This window comes from Boleophthalmus pectinirostris, unplaced genomic scaffold (assembly GCF_026225935.1).
Source record: "Boleophthalmus pectinirostris isolate CB_2022bp ecotype Guang Dong unplaced genomic scaffold, ASM2622593v1 HiC_scaffold_9, whole genome shotgun sequence".
Classification (NCBI taxonomy): Eukaryota; Metazoa; Chordata; class Actinopteri; order Gobiiformes; family Gobiidae; genus Boleophthalmus; species Boleophthalmus pectinirostris.
This window is the reverse complement of record NW_026571541.1, coordinates 13,927,720-13,955,503: the sequence shown is the minus strand read 5'-3', so window position 1 is coordinate 13,955,503 and position 27,784 is coordinate 13,927,720. Positions and strand designations below refer to the sequence as shown.

General features: G+C 39.5%; 1 protein-coding gene across 1 annotated transcript in view; it reads right to left on the bottom strand.

Moving 5' to 3' along the window:
• nectin1b (nectin cell adhesion molecule 1b) overlaps positions 1-27,535 on the bottom strand; it is a 97,063-nt gene extending 69,528 nt beyond the window's left edge. Inside the window, exon 1 of the mRNA XM_020928568.2 lies at positions 26,830-27,535. Within this exon, the coding sequence (XP_020784227.1) occupies positions 26,830-26,881 (52 nt within the window). The 5' untranslated portion in view covers positions 26,882-27,535. The remainder of the gene's footprint in view (positions 1-26,829) is intronic.
• Positions 27,536-27,784: the final 249 nt, after the last annotated feature.

Here is a 27,784-nt window from a genome sequence, read left to right as displayed (position 1 = left end):
AGAAAATTTAACTTGAATAGAAAACCATGATGGACCAATACAAGGAAAAAACAATTGTGAATTTAATTGCACAGGCCTATATCACATGCATGTATTTGGATCCCATACTTTATAAGGGTTAACCGCTTGATCACTGCCCACCTTTAACAACAAAATGAATAATGCGACTATAAATTATACTATACTAACAATAGTAGGTAGTTTGAAGTACTGTATGGACTCCACATTGGGTAAATAAATAGACCTTTTGTAAATAGTTATTTACATGTCTAAAGCACCATATTGGATGTTTTAATCATATACTGGAGCAGTTGTCAACAAGGCGGCGATGAAAGCCAGTTGCAGCCTACTGTTTATTCCTTCAAGTTCAACTTTGAAGTCGGCCTCCCTCATAAAAACAATCACTTCCCAGGAGACTCAGTGGGGTGCCTTGTTAAAGCTAAAGTACATAAACAGGCCCAATGACTTTCAGATGAGGATTTGTGCACTAATTTTACACCACCTGAAGTCAGACAGCCCCAAATTACACACACTGTCTGCATCACACAGCGCCATGTACCCTGTGATGTTCAACATATCCCACATACTGCCAGTCATACACTTTGCTACTGGTGTCACAACAGGAAATCGCAGTGTCCAAATTCGTATAGATTTGCATGTGAATTTGCTTATGTTACACTGGATGCCCTTCCTCATGCAACCCTCTACATTTATCTGGGCATAGACATGGCAGCATTGGTTTCAGCAGACACTGTAACATTCAACAGACCCATAATTTAGAAGTCATATTAAATCATATACACATTTTTTGACAAAGTACAGCAAGTTCAAGCATAGCCAAGTCATAAAAGAAAGGACCTGGTTCAATTTGTGGGTAATCTCTGAGGAAATCTGGTTTTTGCATGTAATCTGGGTGTATGACGTCATCACATATTAGTAAACCACCAAAGCAGTGGGTGAGTTTTGGCATGCAGGATTAGTTTATAGTTTCATAATTTGCATTTTAGTCTCCAACTTTTATTTATTTTTTTGCCAGCTTTTCATTCACTGTGCTGTATTGAGTCAAAACAGAGGGACTCTTGCAAGCAACCAATCAGATTTGTCAGAGAGTCTAGTGAAAAAAATTCTACACTGTATCTGCCGTCAACTCGAATTAGATCTTAATTACTACAGAAAACCCCATTCACTATTGTTTCCCTCCAGAGTGCTCCCTGGAGCCTAAACCATCTGCATTACTTCAATATTATTTATCCTGTTGCACTGAGGAGCCGTTTCCCACAATCCCCCTCTGTATAACCCCCTAGCATGCTGCGTGCGCATTATTTCCCCTTACTACAGTTTATTGTTTCATATGGACCAATGTGTTTCTCCTCTGGGCATATGTCCTCTTTCTAACTTCCATCAAGCGCTTTGCCAACACAACTGTGATCCATTAGTGTCTGGCGTTCCTCCACTAATTGCATGAAACTAGGTCTGCAACCTCTTTTACACCCAATCAGTAGGGGGCACACGGGTCCCCCTCTCTTGATTATAAGCTACTAAGTCTAGGGTAGCCATCTTGTTGCAGATTAGGAAGGCAAATAAGGTAGGTGTGGGCGCTTCTTTTAGCCCATGTGTCATTCAGTGTAAAGGGGAGGGGGAAAACCACAGTGACGAAGCCAATTATTTTCACCTATCTGCTGCTCCCTGCCAGTAGACATGTAATCTTAAGCGCTGTCGTGATCCCGGGGCAGCCTTGGAGTCCTGGGAGAATATGGGTTTCGCAGATGAAGCTGTCATAGGAAACTGGAGGCGCGTAGAGCCAGAGACAGCATGGCTTTTCAGATGCAACTCACCTGCCGGCCATTAGACTCAACAAAACACTATTGTTGCGGATGACACAAAGGAGGAAGGAAAGAAAGGAGAAGAATTTAAAGGGCTAAGTGACATTTTAGGGGAAATTGAGATAGATAAGGTAAAGTACAGAAGGCTTGTGCAGGTTTTATCAAAAGGCTATGAACAAAGAAAGGCATACCAGTACAGTAATATGCTAATTACTCAAATAAAAGAACACCAGATATACTTGGAAAGCACACCTCTGCAGTAAAGGCCACAAAGGGACCATTAATGGAACCCAATCATTTGGTCCCAAACAAGCTGTAATTATGTCACACTTAACAATCCCTTAGTAAGACAGTGGTTCAAAATCATGCACTCAAAGTTTAAGGATTAAAAGGTTCACATTACACAATTTTCTGATCTGTTTCCTCATCACAAACATCATTCATACATGTTTAACACACAAAACCCTGTATATTTAGATTTTTTCTCAAACAGAAAACTCTTTTCCACCTTGCGATGTCATGTGGTAATACAGGACGTGCTCCATTGTGTTTTTAAAATCCATACAACTTCACTAAAATCAACTGAATGATTTCAGACTTGGAATTGCCAATCTCTGCTGAACAAAAGGTAAAAGGATCTGTTAACTTGAAAACAACATTATAACATGGCTTAAAACTCAAATTTTATGCAATATAATCCCTTTAAGTAATTATTAAGAACTTTTTTTATATTCCATATTGTAATTTCTGTTAATTTATTGGATTTTGTTATTCATGTCGTAAATGTTTATAGAAAAAAAAATATAGCTTTAAGTTGTCATTTACATTCTTAGCCCTTGAAATATTCCTGTAGACCTAGATTTTTGTGTAAATGTGACCAATACAATAAACTAAGTTTTTTAGAAGTGCAGGAGAAAACAAAAAAGTTAGCTTGCAGCAGTAAAGGCTATAGAAAAATGCTGTTTCACCGTGAGGATCGAGTGACTGTCTGACAAAATCACTGGACAACTATGTATCCCCAGGTTATTACTATAAATAAAAGATGGAAGAGAGGGCCAAATTGTTAAGTTGTACCCCAAGGAGAAAGTTGAGCCAACGTTTTGATGACTCAGCCTTCCCCGTGGTGAGCAGGAAATAAAAGGCCACGAGCGGAGTTTGTGCACATTTTTCGACCTGTAGCGTAGTCCTCTGGTGAATTCCTGTAAAGCTCTGTTTGTAAGAAGCTCAAGTGAAGCAAATGTCAAAAGATTTTCTAAAACTACTGCTGACACAATGAAAAAGGCTATTCACTTCACCAGAGGAAATCCATAAATATAAGTGTGACTTTTGAGCAGATATGGATCGGTGTCATGGAGGTCAGCGATTCTCATTTCACAATAAAATAGTTTTGCAATCTTCCACAATGCCACGGGAAATGCACTTTTCAACAGTATAATAAGCACAGAGTAACAAAGAGGTCCTTCTACGCTGACAAGATATGCAGATAGACATTGTTTTCCTTCCTCCTGTTTTGGTGTGTGGTTAACCCTTAAGATAACAGCAGTGTGAAACGATAGATGTTGAAAATATTGAAGTTGGCGATAGTTGTGATCATATTAGTAGCATTTGGAAATGTAGTAGTATAAGTAGCAGCTAGAGATGCACTGATTTAGTTTTTTGATACATAAAGTTCAAACATTATGAGGCTTTATGGACCTGAAGTACAGCCAGTAAATAGTCTTATTACACCGATATGTCCAACCAGGATATGAACTGATATTTGGATGCCGATGTCTGATCCAGGAAAATTTTCGGTATTGGTGCCGATTAGGGGTGTAACTATATCCAAGTGTCACGATATAATATCGTCATGGTATGAACCTCACGGTACGATATGTATTGCGATATTGTGGGAAAGCTCATGATACGGTGGGGAGGCTCACGATTATGGATGTAACAATATCCAAATCTCTCGGTACGATATTTTCACAGTATTATATTTATTGTGATATTTTGTGGAGGCTAACAAAACTTTTAATATGCTACTTTTTCCTCTTAAAATGCCTTGACAAGACTTAATCCAAAGAACTAAGACTTAAAAGTGCCTAAAACTGTTATTTCTTCTTGTAGTCTGCACTGAAACAGAACAAAGGATCATGGTCTATGTAGTTCCGTCTGTCTTTTTTTTAGCTATTGTTGCATCATAACTCATATTTTAAGCAAAGATACTTGTAATTCAATATATTGTGATGATCCACGATATTAATGTGATAACTTTGACGATACAATATCACAATGTTTCAGTTATTGTTACATCCCTAGTGGTGATATCCAATACCAGTATCAGATTAGTGCATCCCTAGTAGCAGCAGTAGCCACAACAGTAATAGAAGTAGTGGTATTCATAAATTAGCAATACATTCCATCTACAACTCACTGTTACGTCATCTTAATCTATTTAATCTAATGGTTTTTAATTTAATTACATGTTATATCTTTAGTGCATTTTTTAATCAATGCATTTTTCCAATTGCTTACTTTTCCATTTTTGAAACAAATCAAGAGAGGTCCACAAATACTGAGTTGTCAACAAATAATAAGTTCACAAAAGCTCGGAAAAAAATGTTCTGACTTTCTTTCGATGGAAACTCCACATGGAAACAAGCCCCTTCACTTCGGTGGTTTCTCATTTTGACAAGAAACACAAACTAAGTGAGCCGTGTGCATGTGCGGGCAGGTTAGCAGAGGCCCTCTGCATATTTCACTCTTATCATGTTTATCATCTGTTCAACTAGGAACACTTGCCTGCAAATAGTGCCACCTCAGAAGTTGGAACATGAGTATCTCCTTTGTTTCATAGGTTAAACTGTTTGTAAGTAAAGTAATACATTGCAGACATAATGGCTGCTTGTTATATCCATGGATTTCAGAATGATTAAATCTAGGACCGTTGTCATAGAGAATAACAATTTAAAACAAAATATTTTATCTTTTTGATGGGAACAAGTCCTCAAAGTGTTGCGTACTACTACCAGGAAGATGAAACCCATGAATAAAACTGTATTTACCTTGTTATGCTTTGCAACTCCCAGGAACGTGGTTGCTACGAAAACATTATAGTGATAAATTTAGCAATACACAACTGGAATAAGTGTTGCACGAACCCACGTTAAACACAACTTATACACAATAACAATAATCCTGCAAGATTACAGCCTACAAAAGTTACAGTGGCGGTTAATGCACCTGATGTAAATTCAAAACCAGGCTAGACACACCTAAGCAAGACAGACAACTTTGCAAAAACCCATGTAATCTGACAAGAGCCTGTACCTCCATGTGACTGTGGATATCACTATACTATATGTTCAGCATTTTAACAAAAGGATCATGCCAGCATTTTGCTCTGGGGCGCCACCGAGATTGGATACAAGGTAAACGCAGGCGCCATGATGAATATTATTATTGCACTTGTACTTGAGGGCAGTTTTGAAATACTTCTGATGCACAAGGACATACAATGAGATAGTAGTTGAGTTTCTGGCTCTAAGGATATTTCAGAAAGTATTACAACAGATACTGTGTGTTCCCGAGGCTACAGTGAAATCAAGTTAAAGGTCACACTTCAAACTGGGAAACAACATGAAAGTTTAGACGAATGGCAGTCACGTAAAAGACCAGCCAGCCATAACATTATGACAACATACACAGCAGCTGTTATCCAACAAACTGGATGTCCTGTATTCTGACAACTTTATCAAAAGCAAAATAAAATTATCTATAGTTGCTTCTATTTTGACCTCTATGGACCAAATTTGAACAAATTGACTACGAGGACAAAAAAAAAAATGTAAATATTGTAATAAGTATAACCACTGGCGCTAGAAAATCGATGTTATTCACTTCACCTGATTGTGCCCATAATGGCTCGTCTGCATTTTGAATTTGATTACAGTCCTGTAAAACAAACCTTTCATAGTATCAAATTACTCTGAAATTACAATAGTTACTGTAAGTATTTCCTGGAATTGCTGTAGAGGAGTCCTTTTCAGTTAGGGCTGGGCAATATATTGATACAAATCAAATTGTTATCTCATCTCTGTAATTCTGTCATATCGTGGCATACAATCTCTATTGCAGTGGGCACTTATTAGACTTATATAGACTCAGACCAACTTTATTGATCCACAAGGGAAATTATTTGGACAAAGTAGCTCACACATCACAATATAATAGAATAACAAAGAGCAAACATAAGAATGGTAATAATAAATTAAAATTAAGTAGCAAAAATAGCAAGAGACGGTGTCAAATAAAGCAGAATTATAAAAATGTATATGTACAAGTAAAAATAAAATATAGAAATATAGTAATACAAACATATCTCAGCTATATACATGAGGTCAATTCCAGTCCATTTATCTTATTGATTAATCTCTGTATGGCTCTGCGTGAGTGACAGCTGGATTTAACCAATCACAGAGTGTGAACTCTCAGAACAAGGAGATCAAAGGCAATAAAAAATACTGTAGGTGAATCATGATAAAATTAATACGCCTGTCCAACCCTATTTCAAACCAGGCATGTAAATTCAGGCCTTATTCTAAATAGTAAAACAGGCTTGTCCAGACCTGTGTGCTAGGCCTCTCATGTGTCACTGTCATTTAGCCTCTGTACTGGGCCATCGGCTACAGCCCCCTCACACTGACTGCACGCCTCTCTCCCGGACAGGGCTCTCAACACACGGTCTGCGCTGATAGATATGTGATATAACAGGCAGCCGCTTTGTCACTGCACAGGAGGAGGATGTGGGGCTGCCTCCAACATAGAGTGATGAGAAGGAGTCGAACGTGTGAAAGACTACAAACTGCAAAAAAAAAGAAAAACAAATCATGATTAAAACTAAGTAACCTTGATCAAAATAATTATGGGTGACATTTTCGGTTATGTAAATCTTTGTTTTGTTGTGTCTGATTATTAATTTATAACCACAAAGCTCGGAAATGCTAAACAGAATCCATTAAAGGTGAACATCACAGCAAAGTATTGGGGTAAGCTAAATTTGTTGCATAGTGGTTAGCATTCTTGACTCGTAACAATGAGGTGCACAGTTCTCTGTGTCTGGGTGGATTTCCTTAGGATGCTCCGATTTTAATCAACCAAAAACATATGTACATTTTGGACTATGAAATTGTGACCAAGGTCTTGGTTCACGATCAGGAGAAGAATCTTTATACAGGGTATTTTTGCTACTTTTATTGTTTTGAACTTTATCGCATATTTCTTGTTATTATTATTATTTTTTTATATTGTAAAGTGTGAGCTACTGGGTCCAATTTTTTTTTTCTTATGGATCAATAAAGTGCGTGCACTATGTAACTTTTTGATTTGGTGTCCATCATCTTCTAGTTTCTATGGATTTGTCACTACTCTGCCTGGAATGTTCCACAGCTCTTTATTTATATTCATTTAATTACAGATGTTTTTATCTTAAAATTACTAAGAAAAACTGGCATTCTAACTGTAAATGGGGTTGTCTTTTGGCAGATCTGACCTGTAACGTGGCCTGGTTTGGTCTTGATGATAATAGAAAGGTTTAATACCATAGAGAAAAAACATTACAGACAAAGCAATAACATTACACAATACACCTTTAAGCTTATGGGTCACCCACAGGTCCCAAAACAGCACAGAAGAATGGTCAGACATATTCAAACATACGGTATACAGACAGAAGAACCAGGTTATAATTATGGACACATCACTGTTTCTTGATTAGCAGAAACTGTAAGTGTGGAAAATGTGACAGCTTGACAAAAAAAAAATCTCCAAACGATCTGTTCTGTATGTGCGATGCTTCAGTCACAGCTGTTGCACTGTGAACAGAATCAGTAACACCACCTCAGTGTCTCCCTCGCTTTCTCCTTTCTCTCCCGGACATATGTATTTGTGGGTGTAGGATGCAAAACTACAGTGTCTTGTCTGCGAGTCGGAGCACCCACGGGCGTCATGTGTGAGTCAGGCCCACTGGCTGGCCTCATACACAATGACAAGCCAAGCCCTGGGCACACACAACATCACGCCATACTCCAGAACTGCGCCACAAAATGCCGCCATTAGCTATCCTAGTAAGCAGCTGTGTCTTAGGAGAGGGATTCAAAAGAGGAAACTGGCATTCTACCACAGAAATGCATTATGGGAAAGGAAAGAATGGATAGGCATATAACAGACTTAACAAGATTTTGACGGAGGCAACACAAGCTGAAAAATTCCTTTCAGTGTTTAGTTACAGCACAAGGACTCAAAACAACCTTGATGTTCCCTAGGAGGTGCCATCTCATTCTGTGGGAAAGATAGCAAAAAACAGTTATGGATTCCCTTAAAAGAAGTTATTCTCCACATCGGTAACAAATGCAAACAACACGCTCCCAAGATGCAGTACATTACAAAGAAAATCTCACTGGCACATTGATGCACAACTCTGGCCTTACTCAAATATACAATCTGTCACAAGCAATACTATCAAGAGTTACAATGGGAACGTCACAGATCAGTGAAGGAGAAGAAATAACTATTTTTTCTTTCGTACCAAATGTATGTAGGCCTCCTGCGTGTATCGTGTAACAATTTATGGGAGATAGAAAGAACACCACGGCTGGAGCAGTCTGTGAAATAGAATGTCACAAAGTTGCTGTACAGAAAATATAATCACCAGGACTAACAACAACTTCGGACACAAAATAATAACATCTCCTGCAATGAATTCAAGGTTACAGTTTCCCCCCCAGACATGTCAAAACAGCGTACCTAAGAAGTGTGTTAGGATAGCCAACTGTAATTTTTTACTTCGACAAAAGAACTATTCTCAGCTAACTTCCTGCTTTATGTTGCTGCCGCTACTAGCCGGAAACCGATCCATCAAGCCATTGCTCCTGAATGCCCGTGCTCTTAGTGTGAAAGGCAAACAGGTCAAAGGTCACAGAGAGGAGGAAGTCAAGTGTATTTTGTCTATAGCACACCTGGATACATCTCGTGCAGACCTGGAGGTGGCTGCGATTAACCCTGTGGACTTGGGTTTGTTTTCTTCACCTGTATCTGCTCCACTGAAGCAAGGAAGCTGCAAGAGTTAATGTACCAGGGAAGAAAGTGGTCCAATTGCACCCTTTAAAAGCTTAACAATGGGGGAAGAGACACACAGGAGGACAGTACAAGATGGATCTGTCTTCTTGGATCACAGCTTCTGAAAGACAAGTCAGACATATGGAGGAACTAAAATGTGGAGGTTATGCGCCTGTAAAATAAACCTTCACCCATACGTTTACAGAGACACCATGTGGTTTTCCCATTTTGAAGAGCATTCCCAGATCTCTGCAAAAAGAATGGGTCTTTAAGGCTGGCACGTTGCTAACATGTTAAATTAATCTGAACAGGACTCTGGGGCAGATACAATTCTCTGCACTATTGTTATAACTGCAGCAGTTGGTTATGGTCTATTACGCACTATTATCCCAGAAAACAGGACATGATGATCCATTTCCATGTACCATTAACGTTTTACACACCGTTGGCTGGATTGTTAGTATACAATGCGAAAAGAGCTGAAAAGCCTGCCTTGCTTTGTGCCAGTCCAAAGCCTAGATAAATGGCCAGGGTAGCATAAGGGCTACAGATAACAATTATTTTAGTATTCAACTAGTCTAGTTTTCTGATTAATTTTCATAGCCCTAGGTATCAACAAGAGGAGTACGATTGCATCTGTACACCAAGATAAAATCATAACATGGTATTTTTAAATTTGTGGCAAAGGCAATTATGTGGGTTTAATTTCGATAATGATTTTGTTTGACATCAAGAAACAAAACATATTTTGATCTGTGAAAACCATTCAAAATATTTCACATTTTGAACAGTTAGTCAGGTCAGAAAGAGTCAAAGAAATTGTCAAAGGAATAAATATTTATTCTTTAGTCTTGCTCTTGTTTATTCAGGTTATGTCACTTGCATAAGTAACAACTGTTTAATAAATATTTGAGAACTGTAAAATTGGTAATAATGCCCTTAACGCTGTCACTGGATCAAACAGTGCTAAAACCCAATATGTTTGTGCCTATAGTAAACCAATCCCGTTTTCCTCTTAGACTAGAAGCAGCAGACTCACTAGTTCTACACAGTTCACTTTCTCGTGCTCACAATGAGGTCGGCACGTGACCCTACCCCCCTCTGCCTGCAGCTCTCTCACACAAACATCCCTTCTGCAGCACTGTGGGCAAATGCGTTAAGGACCATCTGACTGAGCCCTTAACATGATGCTGCTCCGACACATCTGAGCAGAGGCCAATGTGAAGCTCAGGCTAAAAATACTTATGCACATGCAAGCAAGCACTCTCTGGAGAATTGGATTGGATAATAGTAGCATAGTACCTTCCTGCTCTGTGTGCAAAGCATGAAAGGGGAGCTGGCGCATGCACTCTCCATTGTATTGCATAGCAGTGGTCACATAGCTAGTGCCCATTCAGACATGTTCATTTCCTCTAAAGATTAAAACACAGAATAGAAATAGGAGGAGTAACAGTGCTAATAAATCACAGCATAAGTCGCCCCGCAAAATGGTTACACTTTTCTAATTGGATCTTTTTAGTCATCTTTCATGTAGGATTTATAGGACATCAAGAACGGGCTCTTGAATTCTGAATCCTTCTTGATTCATGACACCATCTGACAGTTCCTAATAAATATTAATAATGCCCCTAAAGGGGACTTTATGGTGGTAAAACAAAGGCGGCTGGGAAAATTAATTATCTAAACTTAATTAATCATCTACGTAGTACACGACAGGTGCTTTGCTTTCCCAAACTGAAGTATACGGGGCAATTTAAGAGGCAGCTGTTGTTGTTGTCTTAACTTTACAGTTTAACACTTGCAAACTTAAAGTTGTTTTTCCAGAACTTTCTGTTGTGTTTGGCACAGCACAGGTGACAAAGGCAAGGCAAGGTAATTAATGGAATAGTAAACATTTGTGTTTAAGACAATGGTTGGATTGTTGGACTTAGAGAAGTCTCTAGTCTTGATGGCAGTAATTTCATTTGATTTATTTAAATATCTGATTTGGATGCTATGTTACTGAATGACAACAAATCAGTGCCGCTACAAAAGTCCTTTCAGCTATGACTTGGCATTTGCTCTATTCATGAGTCAAAACCTGTAGGGGCAAGTTAGATTCTTGGTTTGAATAAAAGGCAATTATGTAGAATCAAGTCATCTTGTGTTATCATGAAACAGAAAAGCCTCTAATCCTCTTGTTATCATAAATGCTGTTCAAATCCACAGCATAAAATAATCTAACTGTCTAGATTCACACAACCAAACCAACACAAAGGCTCTCTTTATGCCTGGAAGATTCTGCAGCCCTTCTACGAACTTTTGTAAAAACAAATTATAAGATAGAGCCCATGGAGGTAGCTTCCATCAGTTCCCATTATAAATGACTATGGGCCTTTCAAACAGCAGATTTGTCAGATGAAAAGTGTGTGTTGTGAAGGTGTGTGGGAATGCAAACCTCAAAGGCACACATCGCATAAGCCGCTCGCTCTCTGCTTTTTGTTTATCGCAGACAGAATTTTAAAAAGGTTTCATTCATTATTCACACTGTATTTGCAGAATGTGCACTCTTAGCTGTGCTTAGTTCAGAAAACACTCTTTGTGGAAATGTTAAATAAACTAGACCTTTGCTCAAGGGATTACCTTACATGTATTACCATAGTAAGATCTACCACAATAGGCGTGTACCTTTACTCTATCAAACAAATGGTTGTATTTCCACATAGCACAAGTGCCTGCATGTATAAACGGATAATCCACTTTTTTTTTTTTCCTTTAAGTCCTCTAAGCGTCCATTTTGCCTTAAACAGAGAGGGGCTGGCCATATTCCCAGTCAGCTGTACAAAATACATTCACAAATTATTAGCAGCTGTCGTAATTGACACATTGATAAAAGCAAATAAATGTGAGTATAAGCAAGTATGTTGAAGGCCACTTTTCAGGTCTGTCCACATTAAATATAATTTGTCTTCCAACCAGTGCTTTACATTACGGGTTTGATTGTGATAAAAAAGGAAAAGCATGATGGTTTATTTATCTTTATACATATTGAGACAAGTCCTTAGCTTCATAATCCCACTTACCCTGGCCTGGGAGCAAATCATAACAACAACCCTGTGAGTGAACAAACAGTCAATTACCCCTCCAAATCAAACAAGGCTCACCGCTGAAGTATGGATGCCTGAACAAACATCTTGTCTTAATATGCGTTGTAAGTGCCTGTATTCTCCAATGGCCCTGACTTTCTGCTTGATGGATTCTCCAAGCTCAATGTGTGAAAGGCAAAGTCAAAATTCCCATGACACCCATTCACCAATGATCAATTTGCCATCATCACCATCCTCAGGGCAGCCTTGACGCATCCACATCCGTCCAACAAGTAAATACAGTGAGTGGCTTAATGCATTTTCCTCTCTAGGGACCAAATGGCATCAGCAGGATATATATATAGTGCTGAGAGATTGCTTTCTCTTGAATAGTGAAAAACTCTTCTCTTGGTCCACTGTTGTTTGTCCATAAAAAGAACTGAAAGTGGGCTTCAGATAGATCGCCAACAAGAAAGGATTAGCGTGATAAAAGTTGCAAAGAAAAGAAAAAGAAAAGGCTGCATCTCTTGTTAAACAAATCAGAATTCACTTTGGAGCGACTATAGGGCACTTGAGAGAGGGATAATTAGCATCCTTCTTCAGCGTGGCCTCTATTGGATCACAAGCTTGGCACAACAAGGACTTTGAAAATCACTTGAGCTAACTAGGTCTATGCAAACCTCCTTTATTGCACAATGTTGCACACTTAATCTCACATGATTCTCTGCATTGCGGCTATGTAAGTTCCTGGGAGTTGAATAATTAGTGATATATGATATTCTTTGTGCATTACCTACAGTTAATGTTTGTCTGTAGCTATAGATTGTAGCCCAATACCATTCCAGGGTATACTTTACCTACTCACGGGGTCGAATTCATTTTAATGTTATATTCTCTTATTCTCCCCCTCTATATTTATAGAGACTTGAGACTAGTCCTGTGAACATGTGACCTTTTAACACCTTCCAAAACTAATGTATACAGAACTATATAATGCTGTAGTATTTAACGGCCGTAGTCGGATTGTACTTGACTAGATCAGTCTTTCATCAATGTCACATTGTGTGGCCAGATTAATCTTAGAGCATAATCTAGTGTGAATCCCACAGTGTGCAGTGGCTCAGGGCCCACTTCACAGCAGCAGCAGCTGGGTAAGCCACCATCGGACAAGGGCGCGTCTAGCTCCGCACCATGACCTTGACAAGAGAGCTTTTTCCCTGACTGACACTCTTTCTCAAGCTGAAAAGAGGCTGAGTCCAATTACAGGTCTGGCTACATTGTCTTGTTAACTTTGGCTGTGACTGTACATTTTGAGGCAGCCCAGAGATCAAGTGCTCGATGGAGTTTAAATTGACACGGCTACCTTTCCCACTGTCACTGGCTGCCGTGTTACTGTGTGATGGGGGAGCAAAATAAGCTGTCAGAGCCTGTCTATGCAGATGCTGACGCCATCACTGTTGGCACATGGTGACAGCCATCGTAGGAGGTCCAGTCTTGTTAAGTAAGCGGCGCAGAGCCATCAAGTAACTCACAACGCCACATTGTCGAAAGATTTCAGCAAATAAGAGTGGCGTCCGCCTTCCGTCATCATTGTTAGCCTGTCGCAAAGATACAAGGTAGGCTCAAGTTGCCAGGAGCGTCACTACAGGCACACGTCAGTAGAAGCACATGCATAATGGTGCATAATGTTAGTACCAGTGTATTATCGAGCTAATAAAAGATTTACTGCAGATGCCAACGGCGTGTGGCAATAGCATTTTGAGAAATAATGAAATACAGCACAATGGAAACAAAAAAAAAGTTTGAATAGCAACAGTGGTAAGACAAATTTAATTAAATCAGAAGAGTTTTGGGTGCAGTGTATTATTTTAAGAGCCAATGAAGTATTCTTCATAGTGACATATATAACTCAATAAAGTAAAACATATATTTCACTGCATGTCAATTTACTCTAAACATATACACAGGTTTCTTAGTTGTCCAATACTTTAATATTATAAGCTGCGTCATCAGCACCTCTGACCGCCAGCACTGGCCCACTCACATATAACATTTATGTATAAGCATGATTGGAAACAATAGCATTATGCACTGGCTGGAGCTAGAATGAAACATTAAGTTACATTAGATTTAGCTTAAACAGTCTGAAGGCTTATGTTTGAGTGACAGTCATGCTGAAGCGTGTTCTGCTGTCAACAGTCCAGTTCAGTTCAAACACAGACAAACAAGACAGATGTGTCATTGCAGTGTTATTAGTTAGGGACACAGTGGGGGTGTAACTTGTGCAATGCCTTGTAATATAACATTATGATTGTGATCAGAAGCAGAAATGTCTGAAAGAATATTGAATCAAGAGTGGAGCTTGATATTGCCAGCTCACTGACACTTACACATCGGCAGCTGCATTGTATCCCCAACTTTAGCAGATTACTAATGAGCTATTGACCTATAAATGCCACTTCAGAAATGACATAGACCAATATTGACCTTTGCAGGAGAAGCTAATCTAAAATGTGTCCACATGCACTGCAGAACAAGCCAGGGGTCAATAGGAAGAGTCCATTAAACCTGTTTAACTAAAACAAAGCCCTGGAATAAATTACCTTAATTTGTTCAACCATCAAGAGTTACTGGTCACTATAGAAACAACCATTTCTTTAGAGTTACTTAAACAAGTGTGGGCATTCTCCTTGTAACTTCCACTTGGCATTTACCCAAAATAAACTGTACTCCCACAGTATGAAAATAAGTTCTTTTATATCGTGGAAGCATAAAAAAAGGTAATTTCTTAGCCAGTCTGACACTCTGTTTGAATCTTGTGTAAGCGCTAAATGTAATATGAATTCTTACTGGTAAGATATATGCATCTAGGAGCTTTGGTGTGTAATATGGGTGCTAAAGGCATATTGCAAAATGGAAATATTTAAAAACCACACAAATGGGCTTGACATTGAGTGCATCCAGCAAAATGGAAAGTAAAAGCTTAAACGTAGCGGTGCAGACCAGTACTCTGAAATCCGCCTGTGTGTTAATTGGAAATTCGGGGCAAATGCTTCGTCCATGAACCATGTTATTGGGAAAGGAAATAAGCACAGACATCAAGATATATAAAGACACTGAGAGGCTAACGAACTAGAGCCGGAGTGATGGCAGGAGGCAGATGTAACTGACACTAAATACACTGTAACATGAGACACATCTCAACGGCAACATCCACAACCGCTCCATTGTCTACTAAAGCCCTGTAACAAGTATGGGTCATTTCAGGTTCGGGGTAACTACATTTCACTGATAGATGTCTAGCTTTTTCTGTCAGTTTCAAAGAATGATAACTTTGCCTTGATAGGGTGGAGGCTATGTACAAGGACATAGCTGAAATGTTATAAGATAGCACTGAAACATTTATTTATCATTGTCAGTAAGTTCCCAGCAACTACAGACGGTGGTGGGGTGGCTAGTTACAGGCACAAAACATGTCACATCTTTTGGACACTGTAAGAGTACTCCAAAAAAATATAACTTAAATAGCAAAAGAAAAAATGTCAATTCTATCAACTGGACAAAAGTTCTTTTTGAGTGACGGGAGGAGCTGACTACACCGACTATCCCTTCAGGCACATATAAGGTTGTGTCCACCGGCAATCTGTCCGGAACTGAAGAAGCCGCTTGGATGAGCTACAAAAAACTTATCCAGTTGACAGAATTATATTTTATCTTGTGCTATGAACCCTATGAAGGATTACACGTATAACTTAAACTTGAAAAACGAGGATGAAGGATTGAACACTTTGCTCATAAACAAAAAACTATGCTATGATGCAACTTTAATATTTGTGTACATTTGAATAGCCTTGCCATGTTTTGAAGGACTCAAAACTACAATGTCTCTATTCTGCATTATTTCAGACATTTTTAAGGTCTATTTCTTAGCTACATTTGAGTCTTTACACATTACATTCTACTTTACGTTTCTCAGTAAAAGCCCCTGAGGCCCCAATAAAAAACTTTTTAGAGAATTTTCCTCTGCCTTTTTACGCACTTGTATGAAAAGTAGTAGTATATAAGATGTAAAAAACTTAACTTTTAAATGAGTTGGAACAGAAATGCACTCTTGAGCAAAATTGTATTCCCTATTTCCATACAATAAAGGCAAGCTTGGCAAGTTTAGTAATCTTTTCTGGGGATAAATCTCTATTTTTAGTGTTGCCTGAATGTAACATTCTGTTGAGTCATCCAGGTGTAGGATCTCAGCCAAACTGTCCCATGTTGGACTTGTGTGTGCCCCCCTGGTGTCCAACCTCACCCCCATCCCCCCGACCTCCATTTTTCCCTGTTGGTCAGTCCGCGGCAAATCCGAAAAGCCTCCCAGCGTCTCCATGGCGACGGGCCTCGGTCGAGCAGATGGCCTCAGTGCGCCGTGCGGCAATTAAAGAGTGAGCGGGGGGAAAGAAAGTGGGTCAGGATCAGGACAGGGAGGGGTCGGAGCAGAGTCCCGGGAACGCGGAGCTGCCCCCGGCCTGCGCATGTACATCTGCATGTGCACATCCAACACTCATTCACGCCTCACTTCACTCGGGTCTCTCTCCATACAAAAACAAATAGCCCAGTCCACGCCAGTAAGGAAGCACTGAAACTGGAGACGCAAAAGGGGAAATGGCACTATGGAGAAACTATGGCTGCACAACTAAAGGACAACATGTTATATGCAATACTGTGGTTGATAAAAGGAGAGTTTGGGAATAATTTTTCATGTTTTGGCAACTACAGGAAAAGAGTGAAGACAAAACATGTTTACTCTAAAAGTTTGGTCCATTTGACAGAACAGAATTTTCTTTTGCTATTGAACCTAACTAGACAACTGGGGGATTATGTAGTTATTTTTAAAAAGATAAAAATTGTATCATTATCATTATTACTACTACTATTTTTTCAGTTTGATTTATTAATGCAGATGTCAAAAATAAAACAAACATGAAACAATTAATAAAGTGCTCACCATTAACATTAGTAGTTGATAAGTCGCGACTATTCAGGTTAAAAGTTTCAGCTGTACTAATTAAAATAAAAATAAAAATCTTAAAAGTATGAGAAAAGTTATCAACTTTCTGAAAAAAATCAACAGGGAGTAAAATTAGACTTGAAATGAGTCCTGAAGAAGACAGAATTAGATTTTGTTGGAATAGGTTTATGGAATAGGTTATGCAGTTACTTTTATGACTCATTTATGTCAGTAGGAGGGCTATAAAGGTATACAGCAATGCAGTATTTTACCCTTATAATAACGCAATAAACTGTGCAGCGTCCCTTTAACAAACTGACTATAACAAAGACGTACATCAAGATAAGATAAGATTTAAAAATCTCCAGCAGAAACCCGCCATTCCAATCATCGGGATTAACCCTTCAAATCCCATAGAAGGGCATATTGAATCAGCCCCCTGTTGTTTGAATGACTCAGGCTCAGGCCACTGGGAAGCCACTCGCTCTGGCAGGAATTTCATAGAACAGAAATGTCTAAACAGCAGGAACCAAATTCGTCCTCAGTAATGTGGGCCAAATCCAATCAGTTTCATCTATTTGCGACTTCTATTACATTATTAGACAGCACTTTGAAATGCACTTCATTTCATCTGGACTCTTTAGGGAAGAGGATCTGTTTGAAAAGGAATGAGATGATTGAATTACTCACTAATGACCTGATTTAGAACACAAGCTTTAAAGTATATTTTAATTCTCTCATATAGATATTTTTTTAATATAATTAAGCCATTGTTTAAGTAATGAATTATCTTTAGGGGCGGAATGAATGGCCTCCCACACTGAGAGAAAACAACTAATGAGCTGGAAAATCATGAATGAACTACACTATTTGCACTGCTTTTTTATACCACCAGCATCCAGTGTGGCCTTAAAAAGCACCACAGCCAAGAACACCAGAGCATGGACTTAAGCCAATTCACTGTTGAAACATGCAGTCCATTCAGAAACATGGCTCAGTGCAAAAGCCAGCGCCTGTGGATTCTTGTCCATGTAAATATCCATTCAACAGGCAATGCGTTTTGTGCCAAAGAAAATGCCATTCTGCACAGACATTTTCAAGGACAGTATAGATCACGTTGCAATATTACTAACAAAGTACCGTATTAAAAAGAGTGTATGCAGGCTGTGCTATTACTGGTTTAAAATGGTGTTACAATTACAACTAAGTCTGCATTGCCAAAGTCTTGACCTCCATATTGAGGACACAAGTATATGAATAGGCCTTGTCTCACATGAATGTTCAGAACCTCAAGAATTTACACACGAATCTAATTTATGATTGGATTATCGTCTTGAAAACCAAAACACCAAATAACAACATCAATAACCTGGTGATCATGTCCAACATTTTTTGTTTTTTTTTTTTTTTTATTAAAAAATAAATTAATTCACATTAAAATTGCTATCAATAAAAGCAGTATGTGATTTGAACATGTTTTTCTCACACCTCCACATACACTCTCTTTAAATGCACTTTTCAATCCATTTTAATGACATGATCAAATTGGCTCAAACACATACACTTTTCCCCACACGTTCCTGTTATTGATCAACCGCCATCATGTTCTGAAGAGTGACAGGTGGATCTAACCAATCGTAGTGATGTATGAACACTCAGAAGCAGCAAATATCTTTAGTCACCTTCGGCTCTCAAAAATATATGACCTTTACGTCACATAGCCCACCCATAGACATCCTCACACAATATGGTATCTATGTGTTTCCAAATGATCTACATTTACACAGAACATATCCAGTCATAAAGACAACTGCTCTACATATTGACTGGGTTCAAAAGCTGAATTAAGTGACCAGCTGAAATGTGAGAACAAACTGGTTTACAATGATAAAGCCACAGGGTTGGCTGGCTGTGTGAAGGGCTGTGGTTAGTGGGAGCAGGGTCATTGTGGGGGCGATTATTTCTGCATAACTAACCCTCATGTAAATATCTATGTCAGTGGTGAGAGAGGAGGATAAAGCCTTGACCTAAGCCTCCTGCTCCTCTACATTGGCCTGACATTTGGCTTTTTTATGGCTCAATTGACACTTACTGGGAAAGACAAAATGGACCCACATGGGCCCTTTGCTAGCGTCCAAGACTTCCACTGATACCTGATGGGTAATTCTATTGGTGCAGCTAAAGCCAAGCAAATGCATGCTGCCAAAATGAGAGCTCCCATGTGGAAATGCCTGGTACAGTTGTCAAGTTGGAAGACTTGTCAAATAGCACACTGAAGAAATTGTGGGCACCGTGGGCATATTCTCACTCAAGTTTATTTATGAAATCATTACCTTCTGGGGGTATACTATTGTAAATGTAACCCAGACAAAATGTCAACCCCCCGGAGCAGTGGGATTTAGGTCGACATTGACCTCGATCTTTCCTTAACCTTTACAAAGATGCTTTTGTTTTCCCTACCCAAAGCTAAACACTGTTTGTGCTTTCAAAACAACCCTTTGAAGTCCACAATAAAAGCTAGGTACTTTACTTACAAACCAAGATTTGCAAATGAATAACCACCCTGTATGTAGCACATACAAAAACCATGAAGGCATAACATTATTGTCAGAGTAATGTGTTGGCTCAGTCACATGACAACATAACAACAACCAAACATAGTTTTACTTTGCAAATTATGATGCAAACACCATACAAAACAAATACTCATTTACCATGATGATATCTTCAAGATACTTATGTACAGGAAGACCTTGGTATGTGTTATACTGTTGAAGAGTAACTCAGTTTCAGTTTCTTGTGTTATTCGTTCTGATACCTTTCACAGACAATAGCAGATTTACTCACAGAGATAACTTTAGTTTAGCCAGTGCACAGTGGTCACTATGAGTATTTTATACAAACAAGTCAATAGTTTAAGTAGGTGCTGTGCTGACGCAGGCTCAGCGTGCTACAGCTCGAGATAAAGGGATAAACACAACACCTTTCCCTGATGCTACAGATTACTCACTCCACAATGAGTACCTTTTTGGCACACCATTTTGGGTCCTATTCTTAGCTATATTTGGTTTATAAAGACCGAATGCAAATAGAATAAAACAATGCATGTGTCACACCTGACTTTTTGCAAACAGCAAAGCATCACGGTGGGAATCAGCCAGGCTTGAATAGAGAGAATCGATAGCCGACTACATTAGCTTGGTTTGGCATAGCCCCTGCTAACAAAATAGAAAAATCAATGCAAAACTGCAGGCCATCTCTGTGTTTATCTTCAATCTTTTGGTGTAGTGAGGTTTAACCACCAGCTCTGTAGAAACAGGTAAATTGTAAGTATTTTTCTACCTTGTGTAAGTTGACCTCAATCTCTTGGTAATGGCACATGCTGGGAAGCGATCATGTCGACTACAGTTACAAGTGGAGCGGAAAAATAGCTCAAATGTTCAGATATAAGCAGGAGAAAATCCTAGGGAACAGGCAATTACCTTTAAAAGTGATGGCAGGGTGGTGCGAATGAGACAGAGCTCGCTGGTTATCACTTATGATACAGTCTACAGGACCACGCCATCAAGTATCTATTGTGGTATTCTGCAGCGCACGGGAGCTTAACTATATGTCAGAGAGAATAAATAAACTCATGTTGTGGATGCCCCCCTTTCCGACACGCACGCCTTCCATTTTACAAGAAGCACGGCTGTTGCTTTGAAGCACAGTCAGCTCCCGGAGAGATATCACGGCGGAATATTAAATGAGTGAACACCATCACTCATTAAAAAGGGAAACATTTCATGAAACAAACCCCCTTTTGTGCAAAGCAGAGAGCAAGTCGACTCACGGCGCACGATGGCCTCAAAGGCACAGGGAAGGGAGAGACTGCAGAGAGAGGAGGAGATACCAGCGGGTCATGCACAGGTTTATACAGAAAGAAAAACATGTACCCAGCTTATGGTGAGTCGCAGAAGCGTTCTTGATTACATGTGTTTACCTGAAGAGGCCTTCCAGGGGTGTCATGTGCTCTGGGTTAGTTTCAGGGGACATAACAAGTTGTTATTTTAAGGACACAACTCACAGACCAGTTTATACTAAGAATGAATGCTTGACAACCCCTGCTATGTGAAATGTAAAAGCAATGACAAATAGCTTATGGCAAAATACTTAACCTCAGTGGTGGTCAGGCTATCAAACAAAAGACCTTACACATGGGGTGGATGTTGTGGTGAGACGAACCCAACGACTGCTTAGGCCAAGGTTTATCAGTTCCAGACCCAAGTCAAGACTGCTAAGCCTTTGACCTGTGAGAGCAGCAAGATTTTATTCAATCCTGGCAGGAGGGAGCTTCTGTGAATGAATAATCAAACTGTTTAAAAGTCTATTGTGATGTGGATCTTAACAGAAACAACGCAATCCGCATAAAGATTAAATATTTAGGTCTGCCTCTCCTTACAGCCAAAACATACAAGGCTGAATTCCTTGAGTGGGGAGAGTGCTCGAAGTGGGTTTACCTTTTGGATGCTCTGGAATGGTCCCTCACCGTTTGGGAGACAATTTTTCAGAAGAAACGGTCAAATGCTGAGACAGAATCTATATGTGAACAAGTCTGATACGATCAGAATGGATGTGGAACTGATCAAGAATGTATGTTCTTGTCTAATCTTTTGTCAGTAAAAGTATGTGATTTGAGCAGAGAACAGATTTTAGAGGAATAAATGTAACTATTTTTTGTGTTAAATGGCAATAATAAAAGTCTATAAAGTTTATGTTGAATAGCAATATTGAAAGCCATTTGTATTTGATCCTATTAAGATAATAAAATCGAAAAATTGTGATTGATCAACGTCAGGGCAGTTTCTTATAGCACAGGCCTAATAAGAAGTCTTCTGTTTTCGTGTGTTAAACCAGTGCATTCACACCTCATCCATCCATTTTATTGGTGGAGTCAGCAGGTTGTAGACTGACTGGTTATCAGCGCTCTCGAGCTCTTTAATGGAAGGCACATCAGCAGCTGCCTGGTGTAAATTGACTTGTTCAGCTCGTGTATGGGGGCGGGAGTGGCGCTGATCAGATCTGCTTTTAAAGGCATACGGTCTTAGTGAAAAGACCAGGAATTATCCACTCGCTCAATCCCGAATAAGCTCCTGAGTTAGGCCCCAGCTGAAAACCCCAGACACAATGAATAATTAAACGCATTCCCCTATGGTTTCTCCAGAAAATACTTGTCGACTCCATTAAAAGTGATGATAACTTTAGAATGTGTTGGAATGAATAATTATTTGTTATAACATCATGATTGTTATTGATTTGCTCTAGCTAAAATATGACAATTTCATGTGTCTATTCAGTAAGCACATTGCTTTAAAGCCTCTTTACTTTGTAAACAATATCCAGAAATACGCAATAATTATATGTTTGATGATTTGAGTAGTGCAGTTGTATTGGGCAAGTAATATCTATAGCTGGAACTGGCGGTGATACAAGAAGAAACATTTTACAAGCTCCCAACAAGGCAAGATTTTGTCACATAAATACAGAGCAGACTGTCCAAATCCCTCCCCCATGTGCAATAGTTTACTTTTCTCCAAACTCAGGAACGAACTGCTAGGAGACCATCTCCCAGGCTGATACAGGTTTTATACAAACGGGAAGCGAAATATGGAAGACTTTGTTCAATCAATGTCATTCTGCAGATCCGAGTGGAAAGTTAACCATTTAGTCTCAGAACAACTGGGGGCTAAAGAGGCAGAAAGACTAGACTTAGAAAAGCAATTCAAAAATGCTAAGGGCGAGATTTGATCCCCTGCATTGATTTTCTTTCTTTGCTGATGCTGCCATTTGAGTTGAAACAGAGAAATTTTCAGGGATTTTCAAAGCATAACATTGCAGCTGCAGTGTGCTGATAAACGCCTTTTACATCCTGATTGGTTATGGCTGTGACTGTTGTGAGAAAGCCAGAGGTGAAAGTGATGACACGAGAGTAACTATAGATTAAAATCACCTCAAAAGTGCACAATCAGAATAATATTGGTGCATATTTCACTGAACACCATGTTCTGACAAATGCTACCATCCGGTAACTGAAGAAGCCAGAGTCTAGGACCAACATTACCTGAGATTTCCACTGTCTGAACTGCTGCTCAAAATAGCATCAACATGCGGGAATATATGAAAACTGTGTCATCATCAAGGAGATGTACAGTGGGGTTGGAAATCTTTTTTATAGAAATGCAAGGCATGTATTGTGTCTGGTGTACCAAATCATGATGCAAATGGCTGATTATTTACTGTACTTTAATAGGAGACCCCTTTGACACATTCGTGCCACTTTCTCCTTGCATAATACTCCATCTCAGCTCAACCTTTTCATTATTTAGCCTTGGTGCTTATCATCATGTTTTATTCATCTATAATATGCATGCAGCCCTTTTCTGGGAGCAGAGACTAGTGCATACGCTGCAAAATGTGCCAACTAACTTCTTTAAACTCCAATATTTTTCTCAAGATCATTTTGAAATGTCATCCTTAAGTACGCTTCTCAGAAAGTTAATCAAAGGGCCACTCCATTTCGAGACACAAAATCGAGACAGTTGCCTCAGTAGGATTTTGTTAAGAGCTGCCAGCACCGACCACAATTAGCCAAATACTTAAAGAGTCGACGTTTGAATGGCCAACAGCCTCTATTAGTTCCTATGGCTAAGTTAAAAGCTTAATCTCCTGTCAGTTCGCCTCAAGCTATCCTCTCCCGGGACGCAAGATGGCTCTCCCCATCCATCACCTCAGCAGGGACCAAAAGAGACACTCCCAAAGGAATAGAGGATCACAGCAATTTGCATTTAAAGCCATCAAGGTCCAACAATCCCATGGTGACATTCTCCATTTTTGCCGTATCTAAAGTGTCAGACAAGTTAAAATGCCAAGCAGTAGCAATTACCATTTTCTAGCAAAGATAAAAATTAGCTGAAATGCTAATTAACATGTTTCCAGCAGACAGAAGCCTTTGCTCAATGACCCATCTGGGAATTGTAACCTGTTTGATAGCTCAACATGAAATCGCTATTAATTCCAGTGCATGTACAAAAGGATGTAGCCACTGTTTGTCTTGTCACCTCCTCTAAGAGAAATACATCAATCAATCGTGGTGACATTTCATACAGAGACTTCAGCATGTTTCTAATAAGGCTGAACAACATTGTCAGCAGCAGCACCACATGTTAGCGTTTCTCACACAGACAATTGTATTTTATGGCACAAGTTCATGCCTCAAATTTGTGTCTCATAATTAATCATAAAAGAGTTCAAACTGTCATTCAAAAGACAGCAAGGTCTCGAGGGAGGTGATGATCAAAACAGGAGCAGAGCAGGCTAACTTAAGATTATGCTGTGATCGGAAATAAAAGACTAACAAACACAATCAAGCAAACTCATATGAAAGATTGAACCAGATGACTGACGGAGAGGAACAGCAGGGGGCTCCCAGCAAATCTGATACAACTTTGACTTCTGCAAAGTTATTATAGAGAAACTAAGGAGAAGTTCATGTAAGATGTGACTAATACTGCTTTGATAATGCATAGATTCATACTTTTTGTCTTATTTATAACAAAATAATGGTCGGTATTTGCCGAAGAATATCACCTGTGCTCTTTTTGAGATACAATCTGAAGACATGAAAGGTGCATTGTGTAACTTTTCTGGTGGAGGGTACGTCACCGAAGACATCTTGTATTAACACATGGCATCTTAAGGTGGAACACAGTGTTTTCAGGTTTAGAAGAAAAACTCAGCCTAAATATGTGTGAAACAAAACACAACTTCAGGTATGTTTTTGATGAAGAAACACCATTATACATAAGCGATAAAGGGCCCATGTTTATGCTCTTAAATCACACAAATCTAACACAAATGCAAGGGTTTATGTTGACATCTTGACGTCTTGACAACACCATTGCATACCCTTTACAACAAAACAGTCTGCATTTTTACTCAAATATTTAATCCAACTAACATGAAAAATTAAAACTATAAAATCAGATTTTCCCAGAGTGTCATTTTGGACTCCTGCAGCAACAGGACACGAGCAAAGAGCCAAGCCACAAATGGGCACCTGGTTGCTAACTCAATTCACAGACAATTAGGTTTCAATCTGGAATACAGGAGAGACCCACTCTGATGGAATAGGAAACAAAGCTGCTATTATCATCCACACAACCACTATTCTCAATGTCTGCTTTATTTGATCACCAATTTGGCAGAACGCCGACAATATTTCTGTAAATGTGGACCCTTTGTGTGCCCTCCAAATGGTTTATTACTGCAACAAGTACAAATGGCTTTCCCTGATGGATAGCTGGTGGAGTTTTTACAGCTTCTTGCATTTGTGAGGGAGGGTCTTTTTGTTTGTGTTGCTGCAGTAATGATAGTGTCTGGAGCATGCTGTATATCAATTAGGCCTTCAAAGACCCTGGGCATTTATGGCAACGCCCTTTGACCTCAGGGTGAAAGACCAAATTCTTTATTTGCATTTGAAAAAGGGTAGAGACAAACACCATCTGAAATCCAATGTTTTTCAATGGTGCCTTGTATGTGCCACAGGTATAAATTATAGGCATGTAGCAGGCATAGGCAGCATAGGGGTCTGAATGCAGTTTTAGAGTGAAGGGTGAATGACCCTACTTCCTACACTATCATCTTTGAAATGTGTTGCTATCAACTAAATACAAATATGATATGATACATTCTTACACATTATATTGGTGTAAGTTAGGGTTTAGATATTTAAATACTGGAATCTGTTTTGTTTTTGTTTTTTTTGTTTTTTTTATAAAAGTTTACATTGTAGATGGGACTTTTAGGTGCATAGTTAAGTTATTTTCTTCTCCCTTCAGTGAACAGCTTCAAACATTTTCCAATTGAAATCCCAAGGGTCTCAACTAATCCTTATCTTCTCCACCAGAAGAGGGATGATCTCAGTGTAAATCAGTGAGGCCTTTGATCAAAGTATTCTACCAGTCTTAAACACATGCTATACATGTGTGGAATATTTGTCAACATAAGACGATCTGTAGTGTTATTACAAATGAACTAGCTATTTATGAATCCAAGTATGCTGAGGTTTTGACCACTATTGACCCTCATCCATTCCTTTCTTAAAATAAAATACCAGTGGGAAATTATAAACAAAAAAATTAAAGTAGCTGAATAAAGTCTATTGCATAATACATCGCAGACATTGATAAAGTGAATACACTGGACAAACTGATGGCTTGTAGCTCTTTTCCTTTCCCAATTAGGGAGCTGTCAATAGAAATTAAGTCCAACACTTTCTTTCAAAACATGGCCTGAATAAACAGGTCTGCATTGACAGTCCTCAGTGTCAGTGTGATCTATGTCAAATTATCCGTTTGTCTGTGGTTAGTATCAATCTCCACCCAAATCTAATCTAGTATCACACTGGCACAGTCCACAATAGTCTATTTGACTTCCATCACACGCTGGAGCTTGGACCTCAGAATCTCGTAAAACAGGCCTAATGCAACATAATACAAACACTCACGTTTTAGATTGTGAATTTAAGTGGTAAGGGGTCAAGCATTAGGGCACGCTTTCCTATTGTTACTCAAGACGACTGTGCAGCTACAGTTGCCATTACAATGAGATATTGGAAAACTTGGAGAATGCAGCTCCACACAGTTCGCACATATCGCCATCTGCCTGCTACAGGAGAAACTTCAATCCAGCCAACAAATAAGTATTTTAGCTTCCGTTGGTGGGCATTATGTCCCCCGGTCATTTGCTCCTCATTTGTTTATTTATAGTAAAGAACATTTCGGAAATAAATGCATAATAAACATACCTTGAAGGCGCAGCGCCAACGCCAGTATCCATATGCCAAAACACATCGCCATGGCTCCTCAACTATCCGGAACGTCTCTGATAACCTGACAGCGAATGGAAGCGGCTCACAGGCGACAGAAAGCGCGCATGCAACTTGTGCAAATCCCACAAATACAAATAACTAGTGCAGCTCACTCGCTGAGCAGAAGTAGCAGACTTTTGCCAAAGTGGGTGCTCTCCGGTGCGCTTTTCTGTGATTAAGCATCAATTCGAGATCTGCGGCTATTCCTCGTGCAGAGTTTGCACTGTTACTATAGCCTCAGAGTCCCTCTATTCAAATCCAAGCAGCTTGAGAGTCCGTGTGTCAAAATGACGGGGGCAAAGACGAGTTCTATTGAACCATGCAGCCTTTGTTACTCCGGTCTCCAGCCTCCTTCCACTGCTGTGGAGGTAAAGTGGGCGGGAGGTCTTCGATCGATGCTGGTTGGGAAGTTTCCAATACTTGCAGAGTTCCTCCGAGAGAATGTCGCCGTTTCTCTCCTTCGCACAGCAGCTAAAAGATGGTTTGCACCTTTACGCACGTCCAAACGTCCCGTAAACAGCCCCTGGGCCAGAAGAGCAGTAAAGTTGTATGAAGAGTGGGGATCACAGATGTGCCCCGATAGCTCCTTGTTTTCGGATCAAATGGAGAGCAGCGTTCTCCGGCTACGCGCACCGCCCCGCAGATCTGCCACCACTGTGTGTTGCAGACTATCGCTGACGCTTTGGGAGAGATCGGATCGAGTGACGTTGTGCAGGGGAGGAGCCTGGATTGTCCTGCAAAAAGGAGAGGAACGCTATGGCAGCCCGGTAGCCCCACGCCTGACCATAGAACTGACTCAGAAACTTCTGAATGCTTTTCAGCATGCATTTTGTGTGTGTGTGACAGCTAGGCGTTCTTTTAGGTTTCAGACATTTTTGGATACGTAACGGTT